Source organism: Talpa europaea, assembly GCF_964194135.1.
Source record: "Talpa europaea genome assembly, chromosome: 9".
NCBI lineage: Eukaryota > Metazoa > Chordata > Mammalia > Eulipotyphla > Talpidae > Talpa > Talpa europaea.
This window is the reverse complement of record NC_140076.1, coordinates 93,693,812-93,706,100: the sequence shown is the minus strand read 5'-3', so window position 1 is coordinate 93,706,100 and position 12,289 is coordinate 93,693,812. Positions and strand designations below refer to the sequence as shown.

The 12,289-nt window shown below is 34.1% G+C and overlaps 1 protein-coding gene across 3 annotated transcripts in view; it reads left to right on the top strand.

Moving 5' to 3' along the window:
• ZNF644 (zinc finger protein 644) overlaps positions 1 to 8,361 on the top strand; it is a gene marked incomplete at both ends in the record, with an annotated part of 57,922 nt that extends 49,561 nt beyond the window's left edge. For all 3 annotated transcript variants that reach the window (XM_084244350.1, XM_084244349.1, XM_084244348.1), the window contains 2 exons: positions 7,341 to 7,443; positions 8,169 to 8,361. In XM_084244350.1, the coding sequence (XP_084100476.1) occupies positions 7,341 to 7,443; positions 8,169 to 8,361 (296 nt within the window). The remainder of the gene's footprint in view (positions 1 to 7,340; positions 7,444 to 8,168) is intronic.
• Between the last annotated feature and the right edge of the window lie 3,928 nt (positions 8,362 to 12,289).

The window sequence follows — 12,289 nt, the reverse complement described above, 5'->3', positions numbered from 1 at the left end:
AAGTCTTGTTGGAGATTGGTGGTCCTTACCTAAGAAGTAGAACAGTAGTATTTTCTATTTCTTTGTGTCTGAAATTTGAGGAATAAAGTTAATTCTTACTATTCCATCTTTAAAATATATACTTATTTGTGGCCTAAAATGAAGTTAGCTAAAAGAGAAAATATCTGGTTTGGATTATAGTTTGAATTTTGGCTGGAATGTATAAAGAGCTTTAAAATTTTATAGCAAGTCAAATCAGAGCAATTAGTATTATGAATTTATGACATTTAGATTTATTATAATTATTTTGAGCCCTATCTAAATTGAATGACTGGCATGATAATTTACATTACAGATAATTTAACCAAAATTTAAAGTGGTTCCCTTAATTAACTATTGTAATCAATTTTTATAATTGTGCCTAGTAAATGGTAACTTGGAAATATTGAGACTCTTATAGGGTAGGGAATGTGATTATAGCTGGATAATTCTTCTAGGCAGATTACTTAAAGCAGGATTAGCAATATATATATTAATTGTTATTCCAGTTTTAGATGTCTTAATCTTAGAAAAGTGGTTGATACTGATAATAAATGCCTATTTTGCTTTAATAAAACAGCATGTAAGATTATCATTCCACCTTAAGAGGAATTTTTTTCTTTTTTCTTATTTTTACCACAGAGAAATAATATATTTGCTATTCTATTAACTCTTAACTGACCAGTCAGTAACTTGTAGATGAATTATTCTTAGGTTTTTAACAACTGAGAAAACTAGTCTGCCTCCAATTTCTGTTTATAAAAATGTGACAAAGTTTAGCTTTGCCCTTCACATATTGAAAATGCTTGCTGATAATATTCTCTTATAATCATCCTCTCTAATTTGAAATAGCAGAGGCTTCTCCAGATGAATGTACTTTTTCTCCTGAATGAATCAAAGTTTTAAAAGACTACCCTCATTTGTTTTAATAACTTTTACTGAACCAAGTATATAACGGTGTTGTTACCCATGATAGGAACTCCTATTTTGTAGGACATGCTCAAACTGTCTCTTGTAGTCTAGTTTTTGTTAAGCCATAAGCCCTATGCTTAAAGCAAAGGAAATCTGCTTTTCAAATATTTTGCATTTCATTCTTTTCTGGGTAAAATGTTAAAACTTGCAGTACCTAATTAATTTTACCATTGTTGCTCTGTGGTTTTTCAGTGATTGTTTTTTAGAATGGGAACTCTGAAAACTGATGTAAGTTACCTAGGATACTGGAAAATATGTCCAGTTATTTAGAGTGAAAATATCAAGGGGAAATGATAAGAATAGATAATTTTCAAGTTGTTGTTTGTTGTGCCTATATTCTTAATTCTGACTAGAAAAGGAACATTACTTTTCTTAAAAATTAATCACTTAAACTGATTTAGATGTACATTTTGGAACTAATGACTGGTTTGATTATAACAGTATAGCTAGCAGCAAAATAATTGATGCTGAGACTAGGGAAGTCCTTTCCAATTTTAATGGACTGCAGAGAGAGGGATTTAACTATTTTTCATTATTTTAATAGCTGTTTTCTTAGGGACCAAAAGATTATGAGGTAAAACTAACAGTCTTCCTCAGTGTGATAAAGGCACTCAGAACCCCAAACTGGCTACATAACTTGTAAATTTGTGAACTCCATTGTAAAATGAAAATGTAGTGCCTTGTGTTTACAAACTAGTAAGAATTACAAGACTGTAATAGCAGAGCATTAAATCAAGTATGGAGCCCTATGCCACTAACTCTACAGGTTGTACACTGATGGAGTCTGTCTTGTAGGCACTTTATATAGAAGTATACAATTGATGCTGGTGCAACATTAAAATGGCTCTCCTGTTAAGGTCATTTTCATACCTTACTGGCTTCCTGAATGAGCTCATAGCTGCTGTTTCCTCCCCAACTTATATAGGCCAACTAGATGGAGAACTTTTCTTTCCTCTCAAAAGGTTATGATTCACCTCTTATTTTGGGTATGTATAACCTGGCAGTTAAGTTTCACTTTACTCCAGAGATGCCAACAATAATTAGGCAGGAACAAAAGAGATGAAATAGGACTTGTAACTAATTGGACAAGGGAGAATGAGTGTAAGTAAGCTATTTTGGTGATAAATGTTTAATTCTGTTTTGATGTGCTTCAGATTTAAGAATTAAATCCTCTCATTCTTTGAGGTCATTCCTGTAGTGAATTAAAAATTATGTGATTCATTTAAGCAATTATTGTATATAATGGGCAAGAGAGTAGAAAGGGCAAAAGGATTTATTTATACTGTTAGAGCCCAAAGTAAATTTTTCTTGTATAAAACTAAATAATGTCTCAGAAAACAAATTTGAATTTAAATCTGTTGTATTACTAACTTGCTTTTCACTGATCCAATTTAGTGCTTTAGATACATTTTTTTTTTATTTCATAGCGTGGCAGTATTGTGTTCTTTTTTGAGTGTTCATGAGTTTATTGTATTTCTCTTTCATTTCTAATTGATCAAAATGGCTGTTTTACTAAAAAGTATATTCTAAAACTTTTTGTGTAACTTTACAGCTCAGTTCACTCACCTTACAAGTAAAAATTCTTAATAGCAATTTAGATTCTTTTTTTTGTAGCATCTTTTTTATTATTATTTAAATTTTATTTTTATATCCCCCTTACAATTACAACCCCCTTATTTTGACCCCAAGTCCTCCTTTCCCTGCCCCCATCCCCCACAGAGTGTCTCTGGTTCATAGTTGTTTGTTGATTTTGATATTTTCTTTCTTATAGTTATTCTTTTTCCTGGTCCCTTATTTAAGTTTTCTAGATTCCTGCTATGAGTGAGACCATCTGGTATTTTTCTTTTTCTTTCTGACTGACTTTGCTGAGCATGATCCCTTCCAGCTCCATCCATGTTGCTGCAAATTGCATGTGTTCATCTTTTTTGAATGCTGAGTAATATTCCATGGTGTATATATACCACATCTTCTTGACCCAGTCATCTATTTTGGGGCATTTGGGCTGTTTCCAAAGCTTAGCTATTGTAAACAGTGCTGCTATAAACATAGGGGTGCAGGTGCTCTTTGGAATTGATGTTTCTGTGTCCTTTGGGTAAATACCTAGGAGTGGAATTGCTGGATCATATGGAAGCTCTATGTTTAGTAGGTCAAGAAATCTCCACACAGTTTTCCATAGTGGTTGGACCAGTTTGCACTCCCACCAACAGTGCAGGAGAGTTCCTTTTTCTCCACAACCTCGCCAGCATTTGTTGTTGCTGGTTTTTTTAATATGTGCCATTCTCACTGGTGTAAAATGGTATCTCATGGTAGTTTTGATTTGCATTTCTCTGATTACAAGTGATGTTGAACATTTTTTTCATATGCCTGTTGGCCATTTGCATTTCCTCTTCAGAGAAGTTTCTTTTTAGCTCTTCTGCCCATTTTTTGGCTGGATTATTTTCTTTGTTTTTGTTGAGTCTCATCAGCTCTTTGCAGATTTTTTATATATATATATTTTTTAAGATTCATTCATTCATTCATTCATTCATTCATTCATTCACTGGGTACAGTCAGAAGCACGGGAGGATGAGAGAATTCACCAGAGCCAGAGCAGGGAGCAGGACGGAAGTACACTGCTGAGGGGAGCAGCGGGCGGCAGGAGAGGTCTGCGCGCCATGTGGGACCCTCCTCTGGTGGCCGGGGAGCAGTGTGGGACCCTCCTCTGGTGGCCGGGGAGCAGCGGGGGATCGAATCAGCACTGCAGAGGCTGTGGGCAGCTTCTGCGCTCAACCGCTGCGCCACCGCCACCGGGGAGGCCCTCTTTGTAGATTTTTGGGATCAGTCCTTTATCATTGGTATTGTGTGCAACAATGTTCTCCCAGTCGGTGGGGTTTCTCTTTGTTTTTGTTATTGTCTCTTTTGCTGTGCAGAAGCTCTTTAGCAATTTAGATTCCTTATAAATCAGTAACTTCAAAATTATTTTTTATAGTCTTCTGGTTAAAAATGATCACTTTAACATTTTCTGCCTCCCTGAGTAGGAATTGTAGGAAGGTTTGTGTGATTGTTTTGTTCCTTTCTCAAGAAATAACTATACATAAGGAGAAGAAAATTAAGAATTTCTGAAACTGGTAACTTTCAAGTACAGAATAATATTAATTATAAAATAGTTAGAACCCAAAAAAGGGATGTACGTGTGTTTTGGTTTCTGACATTAGTGAATGCAAATAAAAACCTATCACAAAGAAAGGCTTTATGTGAAATTATCACTTTGGTAGAATATTAATATCACAAACATAGATTGAGTTTATACTTAAACTGAATGTATTAGTGACCTTCTGGTTCTAATGTTTCAGTGACTGCTGGTACAGTTCAGATTAAAACTGCTTTTCCCTATAAATATAATAAAATCTGTTAGTGTGATTCTAAACCAATATTAAACCAAAACATTTGTTAAATGAAAACGTTTGTGTAATAGACATGTTTGTACATCATCTTTTTCATTTAGTGGAATATTTATGTAAATCGTCTTTTTCTTGTAGAGCATACCCTTTGTATATATATTAATAATAGTGAAATACTCAGTTTTTTTCTTACAGATATTTCTTTAATACAGGGGTGAAAGGTGGATGCTGGTATTAGAAAAAACTGTTTCTTATAAAACGATTGCCTGTTTTACCATCTCCAACTTCATTTGAGGGTATAAGAAATTTAAAAGTGATGATGGAGATATTGAGACACTGAAGTATTTCGGTATAATGACCCGTGTTTGTAGGTTTTTTTATGTCCTGCCTTTTAGACAAATTTCCAAGGGTTACTAATGCTTGTGGTTCTCTAAGCTTTTTTGGAACCCTAGGTACTATAGTTCTCAGTCATGCTGGCAGAGTTTTTCTACTTTCCAAAGTCATAAAACCTTCAAATGTTATTTACCAGGAAAACTATGCCATTCTCATTTAAAATTTAGAATTGATCATTTATTTATAAGATCACCTAGACTCCAATTTCTAGAGTCCATGTAGCATAAAAATCATGAAAATTCTTTTTTTCTTATAATAAAAAATAAAAAACATTTATACATCCTGGAGTAAAAATGGCCAGTGCTATTTTTAAAGTATCACAGCATCGGAATGTAACTTAAGTGCTTTAACTGATAAAACATTCTTTTGTGTACTACCCCATCATCTTCTACCCTTTTCTCTGTTTGCTTTAAACACCTAACATAAGCATTCTGTAAGCAAATTCTTAAAGAATTGTTATAATGTATTCTGTTTGTATCCCACAGTAATATATTTACATTAAAAAAGGAATTTGGATAGAGTGTGACAATTTTGACAACCAGCAAGCTCATCAAAGTAAGAGTCTACCTTAATGTCATGCTGTATATCACATGTAATCTCATGATACACCACGTGCTCTCTTCATGTAGCAGAGGCAGTGATTGTGTATCGTTTATCTTATAGGTAGCGAAGGAGTAGCTGCCATGTAGTGGCATTTAGCCCTTTGCATTCCCTACACTCTTTTACGTCTTTTATGTGAATCGCCTTAAAATCTACTTATATTTAAATTGCTCATGAAAGCAATTAAGTGCTTCTTACAGAGTACATGGTACCTCACTCTCCCTACTGGTTGTGAAGAACTTAGTTTCTGAACATAAACTAGATTGGTCAGTGAATTAACATCCAATATAGTAAAGAATGTAAATGTGAGTGCTAGCAACATTCAGTCAAATGTGCAGAGGTGTTCTACAGGAAAGTTACTTAAATTGCCTAGTGGTAGAACAGATTACTACTTCCATGCTGTCTAAATGTCAGTGGTTAAATTGCTGGGTTTTCCTTTATTTTTTTACTCCAGAAGTATTTGTTGGATTCCCGCTATGTACCAGTTCTTGATTGAAATAACCAATGAGAACCTTGTAAGGTTTTCCTGTTCCAAATTTTGATTGTGTAGCTTTGAATTCGCTATTCTTTAATACTTGACTTCCAGCAGTTCTTTACTTAATTAGATTCTTCTTCTGAGACTAAACAGAGAAAGACTATGGACCCTCAATATTCGATTTTACTTTCAAAGTGGCAGATGGCAGGAAGCTGAAACCAGTAGCTTGAATAATATTTAGGTTTCTTGTGGTTTTGAATTTTCTATATGACATTTCTGTTAGCATTACCACTTATAAGAGACTGTGTTTACTGGTTTTGTAATAATAGCATCTGTTCTTTTGAAATATAGACCTTGGAACAGCTCATTTCAAGAATCATTAAATAGCCAGTTCTGTTCTCTCTTACCTAGAATTATTCCAGGGGATTTCACATGACAGGTTAACAGAAGAAAAGCCATTGGATAACTCTTTTGTTACATTTGTATCTCTCCTCCTTGGATCCCTGGAGATAGACTCTTAAATTCTCTTCCTGCTAATTGACCAGCAGCACCCTGGAGTACTATCTTCCCTTTGTCCAAAGGAATGGTGTAGTTGTATTCAAAGACCAAGAAAATGTTACACGTCCTATCTGTTCCTACCTATAAGAAAAATCTCTTTATCCTTTACTAAATTTGATTTTTTAGAGTAAGTGATTGAAGGAAAAGTCAAGCAATGGAAAACTTTCAAGAACAGCACCAAAATTTTGATCTACTTTAATACAAAAATCTTTGGATTTTTCCCTTTATAATCATATTTGTAAAAATAGGTGTAGGAGAAAATGTAAAATTAATGTAAAAGCAGTTTGCACTAATCCTCTAGTCCATTTGTAACCTTTTGTGAGATAATCTGGATTTATATTTACTTCTAGTAAAAACATTATGATTGTTCATGCACTAAAGGTTGAGTTAAAAGTGAAAGTTAAGCTGGTTTTGCCCTTTCAAATGTAGGGCCAGTGTATAATTTTTTATAGAACCCAAAGTGAATTGCTGATTTTTTTGTTGAATTCATTGTTATGCTGTTGATATTCCTTTATAAGTTTTTAAAGCATGTGAGATCTACTTAAGTAGTAATCAAATGCAAACTTAATGATCTTAAGTAAGAGGTTATAATTTTCCTAAAAATAAGGAAGTTTTAACCATTTGCTTAAAGTATATATGATTCTAAGGCAAAGATTGCCGTTATCATAATAATTGGCATTTCGTGCTATTTAGTGATATTTCTCAGTTCTAGTTTGGTACGGTAAAGTATTATTTGCAAAAGCAGTACAGGAAGAACGCATACAGGATGATATTACTGATTCTAGAGAACCAGCTGCAAGTGAGTGCATGTTTCAGGAAATGCAAATGAATGCAGATTTTTTTTCTAACTTGATTCAGATGATCTGACCCCTCTAGAAATATATGTCTGTGTGCATATTTTGGAATATGTAAGGAATGTTAAGTCTTCCTCTTCCTTTTTTTAGCCTTAGATTGTAAGCAAAAGAAATCAAGGTCAAGATCCGGAAGCAAGAAGAAAATGCTAACCTTACCTCATGGTGCTGACGAGGTTTACATTCTCCGATGCAGGTATATGCCTATATTACCAAATTGGTTCATTTTGTTCAGAATTTGCTCTGAGATACATTAGCTATTTTATTTGAAATTTTTCATTTGTAGTACAACTTGGCGTTCTCAATAATTCAGTTATAAGTGAACTTATTCAGCTTACAGTATTTTGTACTTCAGCAACTGATTAATCAAGTTTTTTAACATTAGCTAAGAACCTGTATGAGACTGTGATTTATAAAAGTAGCTCTTTTTGTTCTTTTTTTTTTTTTTTAATTTGATTTGGGGATTTTTTTTTTTGTCTTAAGTTTCTGCTTATTAGGAACAATTTTCTCTCTATTCATACCTCTAACTGTATAAAGCATACATACTTCTTCCTTCCATATTCCTTATGCACCCTCATGCAGTTTATGGAATTGTGAATCAGAGAGGGATCTTAAAGAATGATACATTAGGAAGTAAAGTTGTTTTATGTGTATCAAGATGTGTAGATGTTAAGATATTTTAATTAATTTTAATCTAATGTTTCTACCTCTATAAATAAAACGAGCTGTTAAAACTGATGAACATATGAATTAGCAGTTTTAATATTACAGTGTATTATTTGCCTTAATTTAGAAACTTGTCAAGCAATATCGCCAACATATGGTAAAACTTACTCCTTATGTTTTATAGATTTTGTGTTACTTTGTTTTAAATAAAGGAAATTGGTCATATAAAGAGAACCTTATCAACTTCTTCTATAGGTTTTGTGGCCTAGTCTTTCGTGGACCATTGTCTGTTCAGGAAGACTGGATTAAGCACTTACAACGACACATTGTAAACGCTAATCTTCCACGGACTGGAGCTGGCATGGTGGAAGTCACGTCACTACTTAAAAAGCCTGCCTCCATTACAGAAACTTCATTTTCTCTACTAATGGCAGAAGCAGCTTCATAGAACAAGGAAACCTTTTAAATAGCAAATTTGAATTGGATGTAAATTTGAAATTCTTTGTCTTTTTTTTTTTAAGCCACATTAAATTATCCATTTATAAATACTAAAGCAGGAAAATGGGGAAAAGTGAATTACAGTGACATCAGAGCAAATTGAGTACTTCAAACCGTAAGTAGTCTATATATTTTATATAGGATGGAAGATGTGTTTTTAAGGTTTATTAAGTTTTGTCAGTTAACTGTGTTCACTCAATAAAAGATCAGTACCTGTAAGCAGTCCTTAATAAACTGTTGCACATGGATACTTAAAGACAGACTTACTGGAAAATTATGTTTTCTGCAGTGTTACCAGAATCAAGGTTCTGTTTATTCCCCACAAGACTTGCATTGAAAAATAAGATACTATATTTTATTTGTATGTATTTAGTGTTTTGTATAATACCAGGAATTGCTAACTCAATTTACTCAATTTAGGGCATTAAATATCATGTACTTCATAGTTTGAGACTGTTCACTCAAATAGGGCAGAGTACTATTCTATCTAGATGTGTAAGTGTTTTTTTTAAATCACATGGAACGGTTTTTTTTATACTAAAAAGTGGAGGGAGATTTGTTTAAACAAGTATTTCTAAAAGAAATATGTACATAGTCCTGGAAATTATTTGTGGTAAGGAAATATTCTTTACTCCAGTTGCATTTCTCAGACAATAAAGTGGTGCATCCATGCTACCTCCTACTTTGTCAACAAAGATGCTCTTTACCCTTTACATTTTTGTATCATAATAGATTAAAGAAATCTAATGTTCTTTATTGCAAGACATCCTTTTGTTAACAGATACCTTTTTTTTTAATGTTTTACCTAAAATATGACATGCTTACAGGACAGGTTTGCCTCTTACTTTATTTAACATTGTAGAAATGTAATTAATAAACAATGCTCACTACACAATTTAGAATAGGCTTTCTCATTTATATTCTCTTCCAAATTCGATCAGTTAGCAAAACTTAATACACCAATCGAAATATTTCTACATATGATGAGAATGTTTACAATTTAAATTTTAGAACTTGTTTTTGGATGTGATTATATGTACAAAAATCGTGTAACACTATGCTCATGCTAAGAACCGACATAACAGAATTACTGAAATAAATGTGCTGTGAGGAATGGAAAATATGGTGCAGATGTCTTGGTTATGATAAATTGTGATTCTTTTTTTGAACTCTCCAAAAACAAATCAGTACTTTTAATCTGAAATCAGATTCCTTTACAAATAACAGTTTTTGTATGCAAGCACCATTTCATTTTATTTCATGTAGTATGGCTAATACTATAGTTGAAACAAGGATATGCATTGATACTTTTCTTCTTATGTAAATAAAGTTAAAAACAATTAAAATAAGGAGTATTTTGGTAGAGTATATACATACCTCACTGCCAGTGAAATTGCTTTCCTATGGTATATCTCCTTACCAGAAAAATCTCTAAATAAAAAAAGAATTAAAAGAAAATTTTAATGTCTGTAGTGTGAAACATTTCTTATTTTTATCAGTGGTGGAGATTGTCCACTTGAGGTTGCGTTTCATTTGATTAGATTGTTTATATCTAGCCAGGTTGCTTTACTCACAAGATGTAGTTTTTCTAGAAACACAGTATTGGTCAATATAATTTACATGAGTATGGCCATTCTTTCACCTCTCATGATTAATCAAGCCTGTAAATCCAGAACCAACTTGCATGTGAAATTAGGAAGTTGAGCTAGAGAGAATGTGCTCAATTAATGCCCTCCTGATCCCTGAAGTACAGCTCGTGGAAGGGAAAGTACTTACAGATTATTTTCATTTTTCAAAAAGCCCAGTAGAAACTATGAATTCCTCTATATTGGTGAGACCTAACTAAACAGCAATTACTTATTCATTCATTCATTCATTCATACAAGCACTGGGTACAGTCAGAAGCACGGGAGGGCAACCCAGCGCTCAACTGCTGCGCCACCAGGGAGGCCCCCCCAAAAAAACACCAATTACTTTTGACTGAAAATATATTGAGACTGATTTCTTTATTTTCTTATTATTTGACCATTAATTGGAGCTTTTTAAAAAACCTGGTTAAAAGTGTTGATTTACACTTGACTTATAAGAACACAATTAAATTTGACTGTTCTGCAATAACAAAAACAAAGTGTTGATATTTTTAATAGTATCAAGATAAAAAATTTAAGTTCTCCAAAAGTAATATTCCCACTATGCTGCTGCTTTTTTTTTTTTTTTTGTGGGACCCTTGCCAGTGGCCAGGGAACAAACCGGCGTTGCAGCCTCGCAGCCCAGCACTTAACCGCTGCGCCACCAGGGGAGGCCCTTCCACTATGCTTCTTTAGAAAATATTTTGAACCATGGCATAGCTCATATTTCTATTTTAGATTTCACATATTTAGTTATGTATTAGGATGATGATAATTTATTGTAGTGATTTACTAGACAAGATTTCTTTTTTTTTAAAGATTTATTTATTTATTTGTTTGTTTGTTTGTTTGTTTGTTTATACATACATACATACATACAAGCACTGGGTATAGTCAGAAGTGTGAGAGGGTGAGAGAATTCACCAGAGCCAGAACGGGGAACAGAACAGGTAGACTGACGAAATACACTGCTGAAGGGAGCAGCGGGCACGGCAGGAGAGGTCTGTCACACCATGTGGGACCCTCGTCTGCCACTGGGGATTGAACCGGCGCTGCAGAGGCTGCGGGGCAGCTTTGCAGCCCAGCGCTCAACCGCTGCACCACCGGGGAGGCCCAAGACATTCACTTTTGATTTAAAATAATAAAAATATATTTTTTATTTTGTTTAGTTTTGTTTTACGAAATCTTATGTCTAAAATAACTTCAACTCCTACTTTGTAATTGGACACTGGTACAGTGGAGTGTATAAGTGTCTGTAGTCTTGTAAAAATATCTTTAACTCATTATTACAAAGTTATGTGTTTGTGTGTGTGTGTGTGTGTGTGTTTGTGTGTGTGTCAATATGCGTTCTTTGGGGTTTTGTATATCACTTGTCATATACTCAAATTCCAGAGATACTCGTGACTACACCAGGAGTTCATAGAGTTCCTGTTTCTCTATATAGCCTCACTAAATTGTCAGACTTTTCATTTTTTGCCACTTGGGAACTAATGGTATTTCATTGTGAATTTAATTTGCATTTTCCTGATTAATATATGGTTAACTACCCATTCTTATGTTTATTGTCCACTTGAATTTCCTCTCTTGAGAAAAACCATTACAAATCACCCAATATTTCTGTTCAGTTGTATCTGTATTGTTTCATATTGACTCCTTGGAATTCCACTGATCCTTTAGTCATGTTTTGCAGATATCTTCTACTTTGTCACTCTCCCCTGCTTAATGATGACTCTATGAACAGTTCTTAATATAATCAAATTCATTCTTTTGAATTTAAGATATTTAGTGACAGATGTTCTTACTTGATTGAAGACACCTCTCCTTAATTCTTGAAGGATTTTTTTCACTGTGTTTGGAATTATATCATGATTGACAGTTATTCTCCCTCTCCCTCCACATATCATTTTAGGGCCTCCCCGGTGGCGCAGCGGTTGAGCGCTGGATTGCAAAGCTGCCTGCAGCCTCTGCAGCGCCAGTTTGATCCCCGGCTACTCCCCGGCCACCGGAGGAGGGTCCCACATGGCGTGCAGACCTCTCCTGCCACCCGCTGCTCCTCTCAGCAGTGTACTTCTGTCCTTCTGCCTGTTATGCTCCCCGCTCTGGCTTTGGTGAATTCTCTCACCCTCCCGCGCTTCTGACTGTACCCAGTGCTTGTATAAATAAATAAATAAATCTTTTTAAAAAATCATTCTACCAATTTTTGTGTCATTCTCACAAATTTCAGCTGTTACTGATTTCAAAATAAATTGT